At 37.9% G+C, this 19,205-nt stretch overlaps 2 protein-coding genes across 3 annotated transcripts in view; both read right to left on the bottom strand.

The window, feature by feature from the left end:
* The window catches only part of NSRP1 (nuclear speckle splicing regulatory protein 1), a 62,524-nt gene extending 58,267 nt beyond the window's left edge, over positions 1–4,257 (bottom strand). The window contains exons 1-3 of one of the 2 annotated variants that reach the window (XM_007452453.1): positions 4,220–4,244; positions 3,746–3,775; positions 2,912–3,005 (exon numbers count right to left, since the gene is read on the bottom strand). In XM_007452453.1, the coding sequence (XP_007452515.1) occupies positions 2,912–3,005; positions 3,746–3,775; positions 4,220–4,239 (144 nt within the window). In that variant the 5' untranslated portion in view covers positions 4,240–4,244. Of the gene's footprint in view, positions 1–2,911; positions 3,006–3,745; positions 3,776–4,219 lie in introns of both variants that reach the window. The other variant, XM_007452454.1, reaches the window with a different exon arrangement.
* Positions 4,258–11,160: 6,903 nt separating this feature from the next.
* The window catches only part of EFCAB5 (EF-hand calcium binding domain 5), an 89,743-nt gene continuing 81,698 nt past the window's right edge, over positions 11,161–19,205 (bottom strand). The window contains exon 22 of the mRNA XM_007452467.1: positions 11,161–11,342. Coding sequence (XP_007452529.1) covers positions 11,161–11,342 — 182 coding nt within the window. The remainder of the gene's footprint in view (positions 11,343–19,205) is intronic.

The raw sequence follows: 19,205 nt of genomic DNA, 5'->3' as shown, positions 1-19,205 counted from the left end.
AGGGACTATTTAAATAATAATTTAAAGTGCTGGACTACCACTTTCTCCCATTTTTAAACTAACTCTGGATACAAACACACACTGAAACAGAATTCGCTTGCTAGGGCTCCCTCTCCTTGACCACTGGAATAAAAGTTTGATCTTAAATTTGGGCTCTTAGTTGCTTCTGCTGAATTCCTGAAAATAAGAATAGTTGGATTTGCTTCAGAGGCTCCTCGCCAGGTTTATCAAATGCCCTCCTCAGGAGGGGAAACATAAAATACCTTTCTCTGTATTTTCCAAAACACCAATAATTTTATTGTTTCTTAACTGATTAATTTTTAAAGAAGAGAGTTTTAGATTCACTGACATAGAGAAGAGACTTGTGGTTATCAAGGGGGAGGTGGGTGGGAGAGGAATTGATTGGGAGTTTGGGATTAGCAGATGCAAACTATTATATACAGAATGGATAAACAACAAGGTCCTACTGTATAGCACAGGAAACTATATTCAATACCCTGTGATAAACCATAATGGAAAAGAATATGAAAAAGAATGTGTGTGTGTGTGTGTGTGTGTATAAACTGAGTCACTTTGCTGTACAGCAGAAATTAACACAACATTGTAAATTAACTATATTTCAATAAAATAAAATTTTTAAAAAGAAGAGTTTTATATTCAAAGCTCACAAACATTTAAATAATATACAAATAATATAAGCTGGAATTCACCAGACTGATGTTTTATAGGTAAGGAAATTACTCTAAAGACCGGTTTTATATTCTCTGCTCATTAAGAACTAAACTGCAGCTCCCTGTCAGTTGGCTTCTGGCTGGGTTCTACCAACAGAATACAAAAACAGTATATTGGACGGTAGGAGAAAGGGAGAAGACGAGGTATTTCTCCCTGCCTTTCTCTCTATCTAAGACTGAATCTCCCCGTGGCTTCAACTCCTTTTGGAAAAGTCCAGTTCCCACCAATTAACCCTAGCCTCTGGCCTCCAGGTCCAACTCCTACCTGCATCCCTCCATTTATCACTTCTTGCCTTTTACTACTGCTAATCTCTGGGTTGCTTCACCATCTCTTGTAGCTTCTCAAGTCTTCCATCACCCATGTAACCAATACTCTGCATTAAAGTCTCTCTATGTAAAAGGAAGGAGGGTGGGAGGAAGGGAGGGAAGAGCAAAATGGCCCTAGGCCTTTCTTTTCTGACTCTAATGTACCCACCGTTCAGCTTCCACTAGCCTCATTTCACAATGGAAAAGAAAACAGCAATCTCATCAGTAAACTTTCTAGATCACTTGTATAAACCCATCCTTCTCAAACTGGAGTATATGTTGCTTTGCATTACGTGGGTATGCCAGGATGATTTATGTGAAACTACAAGATAACCATGTCGTATTTTCCTGTTGTGTCTACAGTGATTTTAAAAAATTATTTGTATATTAAAACAAACCACAAGGGTAGTGTCAATTCAGTGGGGAAGAGCCTTCAACAAATGGTGTTGGGACAATTGGATATCCATCCACATGCAAAGAGTGAAACTGAACCCCCATCTCATAACCGTATAAAAATTAACTCAAAAATGGATCACAGATGTAATTTTAGAATGAAAACTACAAAATTCTTAGAAGAAAACTTATGTGTAAATCTTTGTGACCCTGGATTAAGCAATGGTTTCTTAGGTATGACACCAAAGCAGTAGCAACCTAAGAAAAAAAATATATTGGACTTCCTCAAAATTGAACTTTTGTACTTCAAAGGACATTATCAAGAATGTGAAAAGACAATTCACAGAATGGAAGAAAATATTTACAAATTACATCTAATAAGTGACTTGTATCTAGAATATATAAAGGAATCTTACAACTCATAACAAAATGACAACACAATTAAAACTAGGCAAATGATATGAACAGACATTTCTCTAAAGATGATACATAAATGGCCAATATCCTTGGTCATAAGTAAAATGCAAATCAAAACCACAATGAGATAGTTATCTGGGGCATGATGTGGGGAAGCAAACTAACTGCAAAGGGGCGGTAAAGAACTTTCAGGGAAGAGAGAAATATTCTACAATACATCTTGACTGGGGCGTATATATTTGTCAAAAGTCACCAACCTGTACACTTAAAATCCATGAGTTTATATGCAAATTATATGTAAATTATCAACTTTTAAAAAGTAAGCCATCTAGAGTCTATTTCTTTAACAGAAGAAGCAAAGGATCAAATATGTTCAATTACCTAACTATGCTATTATATAATTAGTAAAAACTGAAAGAGAAGTGATTTTTTCTGCCAGAGCAAAGGAAGTACGAAATTGATACAAAGGTCTTTTAGAAATACAGAAAATGACTGAAGTATTAAATAAGCACACATTTGGGGGTTTTATAAACTGCTGTAAACTGGGGCTTCATAGGAAAACACTGTTTTGGCTGCTAAAACATAAAATGTTCATATTAGATGTCATTATCATCAATACTAACTTTATACACTACCATATTACAACTGAATAACTACACTTAGCAGACACTGAGTAACCACAAAAGTAGTCTCATAAGAAACTACTTTACTAATAAAAATTTCTAGGAAACTGGCGATATCTTAATAGCTTATTTCCAGGGATCTTTACAACAACAATTTTGTTATATATCAGTATTATTGTCTGAAATTACTCTGTATAACTGCTTAAAAATAACAAGTTCACAGCCTTGGGAAAAAAAAATCTCTTAGATTATCCATGTATCACCTACAAAAAAAAAAAAAGTAGACCTTTCTTCTTTATTCTTTTTGATAATTCTGTAAATTATAATGCTACAGATACGCTGTATTAACAAATATCTAAAGCAAGCAAAGACATAAAATTCACAAGTTCAATTAAAAAAAAAATTTCCAACAATGCAGTAGAAAAACATAGTTTCCCTTACCTCATCATCATCATCAGAATCATTCCCAAACACTGAAGGTTTTTGCAAAACAGGGTGCAACTGCTGTGCTTTCTTTGGCAAAGTAAGCCCATACCTGCATTTTTTTTTTTTGAAATAGAAATTACACCATTATATTTAAATGTTAAACAATAATACATCCACTACCTCTTCCAGACGAAGCTACCAAGTCAAAACATGTCACATAACCTATGAACATATAACACTGGTTCTGATTTTCAACTATCTAAAAGTTCTAATATGCATTAAGATTTTATAATTATTACTTCAAGTGATTATTTGTGGGCCAAAATCAAAATACCATTTTAATCAAAGAAGGGAAGTGAATGAAGAGTTCAGAAATGTTTTAGATGGTGAAATGATAGCAAGGTTTTAAAAAGAACATGTTAGTGGAAAGCTCAGTTGATGTCCACTAAAAATAAAAATGCTCTAAATTATCCTTGTGATCTAACAAGAGTCAAGAAAATACTTGTTTTTTTTCCTATTGGGTACACAATTTTAAAGAAGTTATTGGATAAAGGTTAATGTCACCCATGAAAATTTTTTAAAAGATTACATTAACTGAGAAACCCAAGTAGCCACGGGGCAAATTGCCATTACACTTTATTAAGCACACTTGCTTTGTCTTGGAGCACCTGAAAGAACCATCCCATCAGATCCAACTCATTTAGTTTCTCACGTTTTGACCTTTAAGACGCAGAAATCACGGGAGGCCGCATCACAAGCGAGGATTATACATCAAAGATAAAACTTCCAAGAACATATAACATTTGTCTCTTTTGTGGCAACGTATACCCCAATTCCCTATATGCCTACCCTTTTCTGTGGCTTCTCAGCACAACAGTCCTAAACCGAGAAGGGAGGGCGGTAATCAGAACTTGACCTGCCAAGTAGAACAAGGCCCTCTAAGAAAGCCAGGAATTGTTTCTCTTCTCATTGCCCCTGAAAGCATCCAACCGGGGAGAAACTCAAGCGCGGGGTAGGAAGCAAGACTGAGGGGCCTCAGACCGAGCTTTTGGAAATTAGAAAAGTCTCGCTCTCTGCCCCTCAGCCTAACTTCCTTTATTTCCTCACAAGTTTCTCCCTCAAACTTCGGGCTTCCATCCTGGAAAATGTGGGGCGGGTGGGGGGGAATGGGAATATATGTTCCTCAGGATTTCTCGCTTTCCCCCATCTCTATCCCTGACGACACAGCCCCTTCACTTCCAGCGCACTTCTACTGCTCGGCCAAAGACACAGTCGCCGTGGTGTCTCACTCCCCAGCCTAACCCTAACTCCCAGGTCACTCACTGCCTGCCCGGAATCGCCATCTTCCTGCCGTCTCCGCTGAACGTGGCCGACGCCGACGTGACGCTGACGCAGACGCCGACGTCGAACGTGAGCTCTCGCGCGGGTTTGGGCGGCCTAGAACCCGCCCACCGGCTGGGTTCGCGTTTTGTGTTGCTTCCGCGCTGCTGGAAATCTGATACTTGGCTTTGGGCGTTGTTTTGAAAACCCACAGACTGCCTCGAAATCAGTGTGAAGAAAGGAATGACAAAATTTTAGGCCAGAGGTTCGCAGAGAGTGGTCCTGGGACCAGCAGAATCGGCATCACCCGGGACTTTGTTAGAAATGCAAAATTTCCGGCTCTGTTCCACATCTACGGAATCAGAAACTCTGGGACGGGGCCCAGAAATGTGAATTTAACAAGCCCTCCAGGTAATTCTGATACTCAAGTTTGAAAACCACTGCCCTAGGCTATCGATTCCCCCCCCCCCTCGCGCCCCCGAGGTACTCAGTGTGAGTATACCTGGCTCAGGGTAATTTGGCAGAAGATGAAAATCTGTACGCCAAGTATCTCATTATAGGACAGAAATGATTAATAAAATACCGTGGTACCACTGGGTATAGGAAGTAAAATTATATATGATACTTTTTAAAAAATGCTAGTCACACTTCACCTGTGGACCCACTCATTCTCGGCCCTTTCTAAACTAGTAACAGCAAAGAGATCTTTTGAATTACTGACAGAAGAACATTAAAATCTCCAGCTGTAATTGTGGATTTGTCTATTTCTCTTTTTACTCCTGTCATGTTTTGTTTCATGTATTTTGAAGTTTTATTATTAGATATATAAACATGTAGGATTGTTGTGTCCTCTTACATTGACCCCCTATACCATTAAGAAATGATCCTCTTTATTTTTATCTACTTTATCTGATATTAATATAACCAGCATTGTTAGCATAGTGTATCTTTTCCCATCCTTTTACTTTTAACCTATTTTAATTAGTTTGTGTCTTTATATTTAAAGTGGTTCTCTTGTTGATAGCATATAGTTGGGTCTTGCTTTTTTATCCAGTCTGGCAGTTTCTTCCTTTTAACGTGGGTATTTAGAACATTTTCATTAAAGTAGTTATTACTATAGTTGCAATTTGTTTTCTCTTTTTCCTCTGTTTTTTGTGCTCCCTCCTCCACCTTCCCCCGCCCTTTTGAATTAATCAATACATTTTTATGACTCTGCTTAAGATTTTTATGCTTCAACTTCTTTGTTGGCTTATTGGCCATACTTTGCTTTTTTTTTTTTTTTTTTAAGGTTTTGCTTTAGGGTTTTTGGTACACATCTTTAACTTATCACAGTCTACCTTCAAGTAAGAATGAAGCACTTTCTGTATAGTATAAAAACTTTATAAAAGTATAGTTCCATTTTCCCTCTCTGAGACTTTGTGCCGTATTTGTCGCACATTTTACTTCTACCCATGTTATAAATGCACAATAAATTATCATTTTTGCTTTAAACGGTCAATTGTCTTTTAAAAATATTTTTAAATAAGAAAAATGTTATGTTTATCCACATATTTACCATTTCCCGTGCTGCGTATCTTTGTGTAGATCCAGATTTCTTTTTCTTTTTCTGTTTTTTTTCTTTTTAGCGGGAAAGGGTGGGGTAGTGGGAGGAGGAATTGGATGGTCAAAGGGTACAAACTTCCAGTTATAAGATAAAAAAGTATTAGGATGTAATGTACAACATGATTAATATAGTTGACATTGCTGTATGTTATATATGCAAGTAGTTAAGATGGTAAATCCTAAGAGTTCTCATCACAAAGAAAAGTATTTTTTCTTTTTCTTTTATATCTATGTGAAATGATGGATGTTCACTAAATTTATTGTAATCATTTCATAATGTATGTAAGTCAAATTATTATGCTGTACACCGTAAACTTATACAGTGCTGTATGTTAATTATATCTTAATAAAACTGGAAGAAATAAAGTTGAAAGAAAACGCAAAAGAATCCACAGGCACACGTTCTATTAGCTGTCAGAACGATGACATCATCACACATCATGAAGCCTCTGCAAAGTTCAGTTGCACACTGGTGTGAGGATGAGTGAAAAAGGCAAATTGTTAGAAATATAGTTTTGACCTGGAAAACCCCCAAAGTGTTTTAGGGACCTTCGGGAGTCCACAGACCACATTTTGATATCCACTCTTCTAAATGAATTAATGCTGAGATATATTATTAAAGGAATTATATAGCTTTGCATATAGGAATATGCTGAATGTCTTTCTTTCCCCCAAAGTGATTAGGGTAAGGCTAGATAGAAGCCAAATATGAAATCTGCTTGGGGCACAGTGAAATAAGAGGGAAAAAATATATATACATATATAGACATATATATTGGTTTCTGCCCCAGATTCCCGGTACAGAGCTCCTAAAACCTTTGTGATTTCCTGAGTAATTAGAGCACTAAGAGCAACTGTTGTTTTGATACTTGGTCTTTGACCCTAGTTTCTGGTTCCCTGGGTGATAGGGGTTATTTTGTTCCAATGAGGTAACTCTTGGTGGGCTTCTGGATAGCATCAGCATGGGGGCTAGTCACCAGAGAGACCACACCATAATTAGAAGCTTGAAACTTTCTACCCCACCTCCCATCCTCCAGGAAGAAGAGAGGGGTTTTAAACCAAATTAATAATCCATCACGCCTACATAATGAAGCCTCCATAAACAACCCAAAAGTATGGAATTCTAAGAGCTTCCAGGTTGGTGAACATATCCACCTGCCCAGAGGGTGGTACACCCCAACTTCATGAGGACAGAAGCACCCTTTCCTGACCTCACCTATGTATCTCTATCTGGTTGTTTATATGTATACTTTATCATATCTCTTATATAATAAATAGGTCAATGTAAAAAGAAAATAAAAATATTATGTTTATTCACATATTTACCATTTCCAGTGTCTCCATATCTTTGTGTAGAACCAGATTTCTATTTAGTATAAACATCTTTTTTTTAAACAGATTTATTGAGACATAATTCACATACTATGCAATTCACCCATTTAAAGCATACAATTCAGGACTTCCCTGGCGGTCCAGTGGGTAAGACTCTGTGCTTCCACTGCAGGGGGCATGGGTTCGATCCCTGGTACCAGAACTAATATCCCGTTCGCTATGCCACGCAGCCAAAAAAAAACAAAACCGTACAATTCAATGGTTTTTAATATATTCAGAGGGTTGTGCTACCATCATCACAAGCTATTTTAGGATACTTTCAATACCCAGAAAAAAAAACATGTAACCATTAGTCACTCCTATTTACCACCCCCCCTCCCCCCGCAAGAGTAGGCAACCAGTAATCTACTTCTGTTCTCTATGGACCTGCAGTCCTATTAGTTTTTGCTCTGTGTATTTTGGAACTATGTTATTAGGTGTGTAACTATTAAAATTTTTATGTCTTCTTAATTAATTGACCATTTTTTCATTATGGAATGACCTTCTTTATCACAGTAATATTCTTTGCTCTGAAATCTACTTTGTCTGATATCTTTATAGTCACTCCAGCCACTCCAAAAGTTTTCTTTTGACACGAACACCAGGGAAAGCAAAAAGATGTTCAGGAAAGGAAAATAATTGTAACTTACTACATAGCTAAGCCCTAAATAGCATACATGATCATGATAATGCAAACACTGAATATCCAGCTATTCTGATCTACATTACTATGTAATTATATTGGGAAGAAGGAAGGAGTGGGAAATGTGTATGTGTTTGTGTGTGTGTGGATGCACACACTGGGGAAGGAGCTAAATCTTTGTGTTGCATACTGGGAGGTTAATAAATATTGCCTAACTTAGGGGGAAAAAAAGTAGCCACACAGCATGTTATTTTGCAATATGGAGGCACATGTCAAAACTACAGCCAGAATAGGGGTTGGCAAACTTTTTATGCAAATGGTTAGATAGTAAATATTTAGGCTTTATGGGTCATAGGTCTCTGTGGCAGCTACTCAGCTCTGCCCAGTGGTATGAAAGCAGTCATAGACGATATGGGCATGGCTTTTCCAATAAAACTTTATCACGACAGGCAACTAGCCAGATTTAGCTTGTGGGCTGTTTATTAACTCCTGAGATAAAAGAACTGAAAGTAGATGACTCAGAAGCAAGGAAAATAGGGGTGAGGTTGAGCTGGGAAATGCTCTGGTCTTGATAGACCTTGTATGACAGAAGGACTTATTAAACTATGAGCATGTGTTACTTTGCTTAAAATAAAAAGAATCGATAAAGGGTAAAAATAAAGCCTCCTGCCTGGGCTGTCTGCCTCTTACTTACGGAGACTGGATGGGGAATTAGTTACACAAAGTTATCCAGCTCGATATCCTATATAATGCAAGCTTCTGTATTCTCCCATTGCCTTTAAGCTCAGGCAGTAGGTTGAGGAGAGGTAAAATATGTTTAATGACTAGGAGATGGAACACCCACCAAGGGGAATTACAATGCCTACAGAGAAAGACATAGGCAATATTTAATTAATTGATCTTGCCTGCTGAGAAGTCTTTATAATAAGGTCATGGAGGGGAGGGGAGGAACATAGAGTTGATGATGTAGGGTGGGGTTAGGTGGGAGTGGCATTGCATAAGACCTTACAGAAGAGGAATGAAAATTCCCTAAATTACCTGCAAAGGGTCTTCTGAGTCCGTAGATTGGGGATGTCTGTGGAAGTTAAGGGCAGCTGGTTGCTTAATCACATTTAGATTATGAAGGAATGAGAAGTCAGTCACAAAAGACCACATAATGTATGATTCCTTTTATATAAAATATCCAGAACAGGCAAACCCATAGAGAAAGCAAGGTTAGTAGTTGCCTAGGGCTGGAGTGGGGAAAAATGGGGAGTGATTGCTAATAGGTATGGAGTTTTTATGGGGGTGATGAAAATGTTCTGAAATTGATAGTTGTAAATGGTTGCACAATTTTGTGAATATACTAAAAAGCATTTTCATTAAGTATGTGAATTGTATAATATATGTGTTATATTTCAATAAAGCTGTTAAAAGAGCCAATAGGAGCTTTTCTGGGATTCCAGTATCATTGTCTTGAAACCTTATGTTGTTTTTGGACCATGGAAAGCTGTAATTATAAAGGAAAGTGGTCTGGATGGTCTACACCACGCAGTACCATTGTTACCTATAAACTATGGAGAAAGAGCTAATAAAAAAATCCAATTAAGTCTAAGCTTCTGAAGTATATGTAAATACAAATAAATCAATAAATCTATTGAGTCAAATAAATAGGTTTAAATATAGACCTACATCTAAGTTTTTGTCAAGCATAAATAGCATCCTCTTCACTAAAAGAGTAAACTCCTGGTGTTAAGGGATAGGATTTTACTTGAACGATAGTTAGATAAATTCAACCCTGTTGGTTGCTTAATTCTAAAGTAGTTTCCAAAAGACTAATAGCATAGTCTTTAGCCTAGTAAAGTCTGGAAAGTGTTGGTGAGATGTCTGGAATGCTGGTAAGAGCAATAAAACAGAAATTAGGACATGTGGGTGCCTCTTACTAGCTGTTGTGACCTAAATAACTCACTCTTTGAGCCTATTTCCTTGGTTATAAAATGGGCATAGTATTGTAATATCGAGACTGCCACCTTACATGTTATGAGGAGGATCAAATGAGCTAGTATGTGAAAATGCTGATACTTCAAACAAGTTAAAATGCCATGCAAGTGTGTGATAATTTTATCATTAAGCTGGATGCCACTTAGTTAACTCCATGATAAAGGAAAGTGGTCTGGATGGTCTACACCGTGCAGTATCATTGTTACCTATAAACTATGGAGAAAGAGCTAATAAAATAATAACCATGATAATGGTTAAACAGGTGGCAGTCTGCAAAAATTTCCCCTCCTTGCTGCCTAAAATGCCATTTGTATTCACAGTGGACTCTTTATAAGCTTGATCTGAAGCCATCACGATATGTGGCTATCAGTTTAATATCTTCAAGAACATTGTTCCTAGAAATGTTGCTGCAAATGCCCTGAAAAGACCACTTCCAAATATGAAACAGGCTTATAGGTTAAAACTGGGCATGCGATCATCCAAGAGATGAGGCCTGGTAATAACAGTGCCATCTTATCAGAAAAGGTTAAAAAGGGACCTCCAATCTCAAAATATAAGATGTTTGGAACACATCACATTTTGTCAACCAAATAAAGAAAATGAAGTTTAATTTCCCAAAATTTTATTAAAAATGGACTCTGTCATCAGATATCTTATTGCAAAGATGAAATCTCGCAACAGAGCAGTAAAGTTTGCTGTAGTAAGAAGCTTTAAATAAATATAAATTCTTTTTGCAGTTCTTGAACTTGAGAGGATTTTGTTATTTTAAAAAAGTGTTTTTCTTTTTTCTGTGAGTCATGGACAAACACTTTCCCAGAATTTCTAGTCATCGAAATAACTTTTAAGTTGTTAAGGTAAGTAGGGGTGGGGGGTGGAGATGGCGGTGGGGAGGAAGTGGTGCTCATATAAGTCTTTGAAAAATTAGAAAAACAATTCCCAGTCCATTTCTTAAAATCTTTATTACTTGGTGCTCTTCTGATGTAAAAACTGCCATTTTTTCTAAATCCTCAGTGTTTCTTCACTTGTACCTTAAAAAAAATTAAAATAACTTTGCCCAACGAACCGTAATAGTCCCATGCCAGATACAATGCTAAAACTAAAAGGAAACTTTAAAATATATTCTATAACATACATTTAGTTATGGCTACCTTAACTGGATATTTTTTAGATCAAATTTCTCCTTAGGTAGCACTTTTGGTTTTATAAAGCGCTGAGATAAATGTCTAGGAGAAGAATATGTCTATGTGGCACTCCTTTCCAAATGAAAATATTTTATTTTATAGTTAACAAACAAAACTGAACATGACAAAAATACCCTAAATACAGTAGCAATTCCATTAGCATTTCCCTAACAAGCTTCCCCTTGGCATTTTGCATACACATAGGAGTCAGTCTTGGATGGCAATGGGGGCGAAATGGCACTATTTATTTTTTTGTTCAGCTTCATAAGAGCTGAACAGATGTGTGCCCAGTGGTATAAGTATTCGATAGCAGTATTACCAAATGTCCATACTTCAATTCTAGAATGATCTGCACCAAGAAAAAAACAAGTTAGTGTGAATAGTTTTGTACTTTTATTACTAAAATATATTTTAATACTAAAATATAAAATATAAATTATGACAAAAGTTTATTCGATATATTTTGAGTCAAAACCATAGCAGAATCTTGTTTAAATATGTAATTACAGGAAAATGGATAAATAAATTTCCTTATATTCATATAATGGAATACTACACAGCATTTAACAAAGAACTAGAGCTACATATATCATTGTGGATAAATCTCAAAAACATACTGTTGAGAACAGTAAGTCGTAGAATAGTATGTTCTTTTGGATATAGTTAAAAACAATTTTAAAACCTGAAAATATTATATTGTTTATGGATTCATAGGCATGTAGTAAAAGTAAGAAATCATGATGAAACTGATAAACACCAAATTCATAATAATATTAGCTTTAGGGAGGAAGAGAAGAGAATGGGATCGGGAGGGGTATAGAAAGTCTCAACTGTTCCTATAATGTTTTCTTTCTTTAAGAAAGTCTGACTCAACCATGCATAATGTTAAGGTTGGATATAGAATATGGCCCCATAATGACTACACAGGTGTTAGTCTCTAACTTCTGTGTTTGAAATATTTCCTAATTAAAAATTATTTTTAAACATATAATCACTGCACACCAAAACATTTCATTTGTTAGACTGCTAACTATTAAGCTGCCATTCGTAAAAGTTACTTTTTCCCAGGAGTCAATCAGTGACTAATATTCAGATAGAATGGTCCAATGGAAAGAGAATATACTTTAAAGTTGAAAGGATCTGAGTTCTAATCTTGGTTGTACCCCAACTAGTTTTGTGACCTTGAAAAAAGTCACTTAATTGCTCTGAGCCTGTTTCTTCTTCCAAAAAACAGAGATAACTCAGAATTGCTATGAGGATTAATGAGAAAAGATATGCAAAAATCTGTCACAGAGTAGTTGCTCAAAAAAATGTTAATTACCTTCCTTCTTTCAGGTGCCTTCTACCCTCGGGTCTGTTTTACTCATTTTTGTTACTTCTAGTGTCTAATACAGTTCCTAACCCAATAAATGTTTGCTGATTTGAGTTGAATCAAACTATTAAGTGATACTTATAATTGAATAAGACATTTTAAATGTTGTCTTCTATACAGTAGCTCATTAACAACACTGACAATTATGTCACTTATGGATATCTATTAGGATGACAAAACAGAACATATATTATTTCCCTATCTTCTATCAACGTGAAGGAACAAATTTCCCTGAATTAGGCTTTCTATGGTTTTGAAGGCATCACTACCACAAAAGGTACAATGTGGGACAGGAAAGGCACAAAAAATATGGAAAACATACTCGTCTCATTTTTATTTGAAGCTCACTTTAAAACACGTGGGTACAATTTTCTAAAATTCTGTTTTAACACATGCACGCACACACACAGAGGTACTGTCTTCTCTCAGTTGTAGGTGTTTAATAAATGTTGATTGAAACAACATTAAATTGTGGAATAATTAAGTTAGGCTTTTCAAATACTGTCTTTTCAGTAACATTAGTGACAATTATGAATAAAAAAACAGATGCTGGTCATGAGATCACATTAAAAATACTTGATTCAGGGCTTCCCTGGTGGCGCAGTGGTTGACGGCTCGCCTGCCGATGCAGGGGACACGGGTTCGTGCCCAGGTCCAAGAGGATCCCACATACCGCGGAGCGGCTGGGCCCGTGAGCCATGGCCGCTGAGCCTGCGCGTCCGGAGCCTGTGCTCCGCAACGGGAGAGGCCACAACAGTGAGAGGCCCACATACCGCAAAAAAAAACAAAAACAAAAACAAAAAAAACCTGATTCATATCATATTATGGGTAATACTAGACCAATAACGTACATACTTAAAATATTGAGATGCATTTGTTATAACTGATCCCTTTTTGTATTAATTAGCTTCCTGGAAGCTTTAAAAGTTAATGCTATAGGCTGCAAATATTACTTTGATTATCATAATGTTCCAATGTTATGAATCTAAATTAAATAAAAGTTCACTCTAGAACACTCCTAAAACCAGTCCTAACTAATTTTCTGAGATATAACAGCTCTGCTACTGCCCACAGCCTTTATTCTGCCTTTCCCAGATCCCCATTAAGAGCCCTGTTGCATTGACGCCTTCCAGTGTTCTTATCCGACATCCAAATGATCAGACCCCTGTCTGCAGCCATTATTAAGCTAATCAGCCATCTCCATGGTGATTCAAGGATTTGAGGATGGGGAGCGAGGTCGCTCCCTTTCACAAGCCCCTGTTGCTTATTTCCTGTCTTACTGTTACCGAGGACAAAAGCTCCGAACCTGTCTGGGTGGAGGTTCCTGTTTCCCTGCCCCGCTTCGATGAGAGACTGATGCCTTAACAACTGGCTCTAATGATTTCTCTAATGAAGCCCCCATCGGTCGGCTGGGTTCCCAGTAACAACGGTTGAGTGTTACTGCCCTCTTGTGGTGGATAGACGCCAGATCTCTGCAGTTCAGCAGAGCTCCAATGCGCATAGATTTAGTAATTCTTCCTTTGTAAAGGATATAGTAAATTATTTGAATATATCTGAGTTTAAAGACTTGCTGGGTCAAACTTTGAATCTCTGTTTATGAACCTATTAATTCAGAAACATTTTATGGTATTTTTGTAGGGTCTAGTTTAATCAAACTTTTAATTACATAGGGAATTCATTCTGCTGAAAACATTGGGGTATTATAGGATATTTATAATTAAAATTCCACTTATGGATCTCTGCTTTAACACTGGATTAAGGTAAATCCTTTGGGAATGATAGACAATTAGAAAGATGTGCGAAGCAATAAAGAATGAAGTCTTTAAGCTTCAAGTCCAAAAGTTAAAGTGTAACTGCTCCTTTCAACTAAAAACTAACCCAAGATCAGCAAGCAGTGTATCTTTTAAAAATTTTTTTGGTTGTATTGGGTCTTTGTTGCTGCATGCGGGCTTTCCCTAGTTGCAGCGAGCGGGGGATACTCTTCGTTGTGGTGTGCGGGTTTCTCACTGCAGTGGCTTCTCTTGTTGCGAAGCATGGGCTCTAGGCACAGGGGCTTCAGTAGTTGTGGCACATGGGCTCAGTAGTTGTGGCTCGCGAGCTCTAGAGCACAGGCTCAGTCGTTGTGGTGCACGGGCTTAGTTGCTCTGCAGCCTGTGGGATCTTCCTGGAGCAGGGCTCGAACCTGTGTGCCCTGAATTGGCAGGTGGATTCTTAACCACTGCACCACCAGGGAAGTCCCTTTACTGCTTATTTAAATTAAATTATTGTAAAACACTTTTAAACAAAAAATAGATACTCGCTATTGATGTGATAAAACCATTACAAATAAAAGTTGAATGATATTTTTTCTTGTATTCCAATGGCACAGGTATCAGTTGTATGCTCCTTTTTGTTTGGAGCTTAGTGTGGGAAGCCTACAGAGGTCTTTGCATTCAGTAAACACACTCATACTCTCCCTGTTTTCACTCTGGTACTCTCCCTCTCAGTTGTGTCTGACGTCCCCCAGTCCAGAGACCTTCTAGGTTACTCTCTCTGAGGAATAAATTTCTAGGGCTGGGGAGGGAAGGTTGCCCAGTGGTGTGATGTAGAGAAGATGAGATACAGAGACCAAAACACTAAAACAGAAAGATGAGAAACAACAGGGAGAAGAAAACTTCAAAAAATACTTACCATTAATACTCTCAGTGAGATAAGACATTGCATTCATGAAATATGAACAACATGTTATAGAAAGCAAATATTTAGAGAACAAGAGCAACAAAAGCTCTCAAACATTAAAATGCGCAGAAACAAAAATTCAATAGGATTAAAAGTTGAGAGAATGTCTCAGAAAGTGAAACAAAAAGACAAAAAGATGGAAAAGAGGACAGAAAATACAGGGATTTTTGAGGCTGAATCTAGGAGATCCCACGTCTGAATAATAGGAGGAGTTCCAAAGAGGGAACACAGAAAAGGGAGGGTAGGGCCTCCACTAACCTCTAGGTCATTTTTGTGTAAATAAGAAAAAGACACCTACCATGGATGAATATACTCTATAAGCACATGGCTTGCTGAGCAGAAAAAGGTGTATGATCTACTGTATAGCACAGGGAACTCTGCTAAATGTTACATGGCAGCCTGGATCGGGGAGAGTCTGGGGGAGAATGGATACATGTATATGTATGGTTGAGTCGCCTTGCTGTGCACCTGAAACTGTCACAACACTGTTAATTGGCTATACTCCAATATAAAATTAAAAGTTAAATAAAAAAAAAAAAGAGGGCTTCCCTGGTGGCGCAGTGGTTGAGAGTCTGCCTGCCGTTGCAGGGGACACGGGTTTGTGCCCTGGTCCGGGAAGATCCCAGATGCCGCAGAGCGGCTGGGCCCGTGAGCCATGGCCGTTGAGCCTGCGCATCCGGAGCCTGTGCTCTGCAACGGGAGAGGCCCCAACAGTGAGAGGCCCACATACCACAAAAAAAAAGAAAGAAAGAAAGAAAGAAAAAGGTGTGAGGAAAGAGATACCCCTCCTCCAAGCAGATATAGCCTTAAGCTGAAGCACACAGTTTAGTGAATGGAATTCTGGTTAGATTTCAGCCCCCACCATCCTCAGCAGGGCACATCTGTGCAATGCACAGACTGCACAGCCGTAAGTAGCAGCCTTGATGCAGTGGCGGAAATCATCAGGACTTAAGGACCTGTGTTTCACAATTGAAAAGGCCCAGTGAGTGCTCAGATCAATGGATGAAAACAGACCCACATCAAGACATATCATTATGAAATTTCACAGTCTTGGAGATAAAGGAGTAATTCTATAGCTTCTGGAGAGAAACAAAACAAAACATGCACAGAATCTGAAAGTTACATGCACAGAATCAGAAAGGCTTCAGACTTCTTTTCAACAGCAAGCTTGGAAGTTTCCAAGTTTCTTCTAACAATGGAGCCATTTCCTCAAGAAGTTAACCAGAGTTTCCATATGACCCAGCAATTCCACTCCTAGTTATGTATCAAGAGAACTGAAAACATATACTCACCAAAAAACTTGTAAACAAATATTCATAGCAGTATTATTTTTAATAGCCAAAAAGTAGAAACAACCCACATGTCCATCGACTGATAAATGGATAAGTAAAATGTGGTATATCCTTATAATAGACTATTATTCAGCTATAAGCAAGTAATGAAGTACTGGTACATGCTTGGACATAGATGAACCTTGAAACATTATGCTAAGTGAAAGAAGCCACATACAAAAGCCACCTATTGTATGATTCCATTTATATGAAATGTCCAGAATAGGCAAATATATAGAGACTGAGATTAGATTAGTGGTTGCCAAGGGCTGGGGTGGGGAGGGGCAAAGGAGAGTGATTGCTAATGGGTACCAGGTTTCTTTCTAAAGTGATGAAAATATTCTAAAATTAGATGGTGATGATTGCACAACCTGGTGAACATACTAAAACCCACTAAATGGTATACTTTAAAAGAGTGAAATCTGTGGTATGTGAATTATATCTCAATTTCTAAAAGAAGACAATGGGGGGACTTCTCTGGTGGCGCAGTGGTTAAGAATCTGCCGGCCAATGCAGGGGACATGGGTTCGAGCCCTGGTCTGGGAAGATGCCACATGCCTCGGAGCAACCAAACCTGTGCACCACAACTACTGAGCCCGCGTGCCACAACTACTCAAGCCGGCGTGCCTAGAGCCCATGCTCCGCAACAAGAGAAGCCACCGCAGTGAGAAGCCCACGCAGTGCAATGAAGAGTAGCCCCCGCTCACCGCAACTAGAGAAAGCCCGGGTGCAGCAACGAAGACCCAACGCAGCCAAAAAAAAAAAAAAAAAAAAAAAAAAGACAATGGGGCAATGCCTTTAAAATTACACTTCCGAGCAAACTACAAATCAAATATGACAGTTGAATAAAAACATCTTCAGACATGAAAAGTCTCAAAAAATTTACCATTCATGCACTAGTGCTCAGGAAACTACTAGAGATATGCTACCTCAAAACATGGGAGTAGATCGAGGAAGAATGAACCAAGAGAATGGCAAAGTAAATGCCTCTGATGGCAGCAAAATAAATTTCAGGAAGGCAGCTAAGGAGCAGATCTGGGGTGGGGGAAGGCCCCAGGTTCAAAGAAAATTAAGATCTCTAGAAAGGATAGCTTCAAGAAAAAAAGAAATTGAAACCAACAAAAATTACCTGGTAAAACTGACCTTTTGGGAAATTAAAAATACGGAGAGACAAATGGAAGGGGTGAGAATAATTATGAAGTACAAAGAAAACTAAGCAATTTAAAAAATAAAAGGCAATTATTTACTTCAGGAAAAACAAAAATGAAAAAGGAATGATCAAAATATGCTACAATGCTCATATCTGGATAGGCAAAATCATGTAAACATTGCATTTGGATTTAACTACAAATAGTAATACAATTTCATTGGGAGGGCAAGGTAAGAAAATTGTGGTATAACAGAACTAAACTTTCATCTATAAGAAGAAAATCATTTGACAAGGCTTAAATTAGTGACTCAAAAGATAGCAATAGTGCATAATATTAGAAATATAGAAAATTTGAAAACAACAGAAGAAACAGTCAAAAGAGTCAAAAAGAATTGCATGGTGAGAGGAACTGGGGAAAAGAGAGGAAAGGGATGGGCTAGTAACTTCTTTGTTAGAAGGCTTTTAGTTCTATTTGACCTTTTAAAGTACTTTAATAAAACATATAATATAGGGCTTCCCTGGTGGTGCAGTGGTTGAGAGTCCGCCTGCCAATGCAGGGGACATGGGTTCGTGCCCCGGTCCGGGAAGATCCCACATGCTGCGGAATGGCTGGGCCCGTGAACCATGGCCGCTAAGCCTGCGCGTCCGGAGCCTGTGCTCCGCAATGGGAGAGGCCACAACAGTGAGAGGCCCACGTACCATACACACAAAAAAAGTATGATATAATTTTTATAATCCTTTTGGGATAAAAGATTGTTTTAACATCCACTGAAATGAAAACAATGAGTGACAAAGGAACTTGAAAAATATGTTTGCCTTAAATAGAAAAATGTTCTCATTAAACTGATTTTCAACAGCCTTTATCAGATATCAAAGCAATGGGATGTTACCTTGAAAAATAAAACCATTTTTCTCATAATTCAATAACTACTATTGGAAAACTTCAAAATTGAAAATCAGAAGGAGTGATAAGGAACAAAAGAAAATAGCTAATTTAATTTTTCTCTTTCTTTTTCCCCCAGATGACTTGAAACTGGAAGGGAAATGCATGGGAAATGGGCAAGCATCTAGGCCCCAGGTCTTTACCAAATTCCAAAATTGTTCCTGAACAGTGTGTGAGTACTTGTCTCATATTTTAACTAAAAGGGCCCTTTAAGCGGTTCTTTTCAGGACAAGGGAATCTATTCTAGAACGGAATGGATGTTTCTACCTCTAGAGCCTGAAATTCGTGAGCAACTCATAAATATCACACTCTAGACTCCCTCTTAAACCCAGATCTAACTGTGATAGCAGCTCTTTTCTGACAAGTAGGAACAAGTCTTGGAAGAGACCACTATCTAAGAATACTAGGTTTGAAAAGGTGGTAGGAAACTGTAACCAAATCCAAGCCAAATAGGACAAAACAGTTTTCTTGGTTTCTTGTCCATTTCATTCTGACTCATTTAAAAGAACCTGGCACATCCTCACAGTTGCAGATTCAGTTCAGTGCTGTATTCATATTTGCTATTTCTGGATGGTTGGTAGAATCCTGTCTGATCTTTAGCTGTGCAGTGGGAGCTGAAGGAGAGAGTCTTGCCCCACTTCTGGAATGGAGAGGGATGGAGAACAGCACGCAGTAGAGCCACCACGGTGGTGGCAATA

The sequence above is a fragment of the Lipotes vexillifer genome, unplaced genomic scaffold (genome assembly GCF_000442215.2).
Source record: "Lipotes vexillifer unplaced genomic scaffold, Lipotes_vexillifer_v1.1 scaffold216, whole genome shotgun sequence".
In the NCBI taxonomy this organism is placed as follows: Eukaryota; Metazoa; Chordata; class Mammalia; order Artiodactyla; family Lipotidae; genus Lipotes; species Lipotes vexillifer.
Note: the sequence above shows the minus strand (reverse complement) of the source record. Positions and strands in the feature narration are given on the sequence as shown.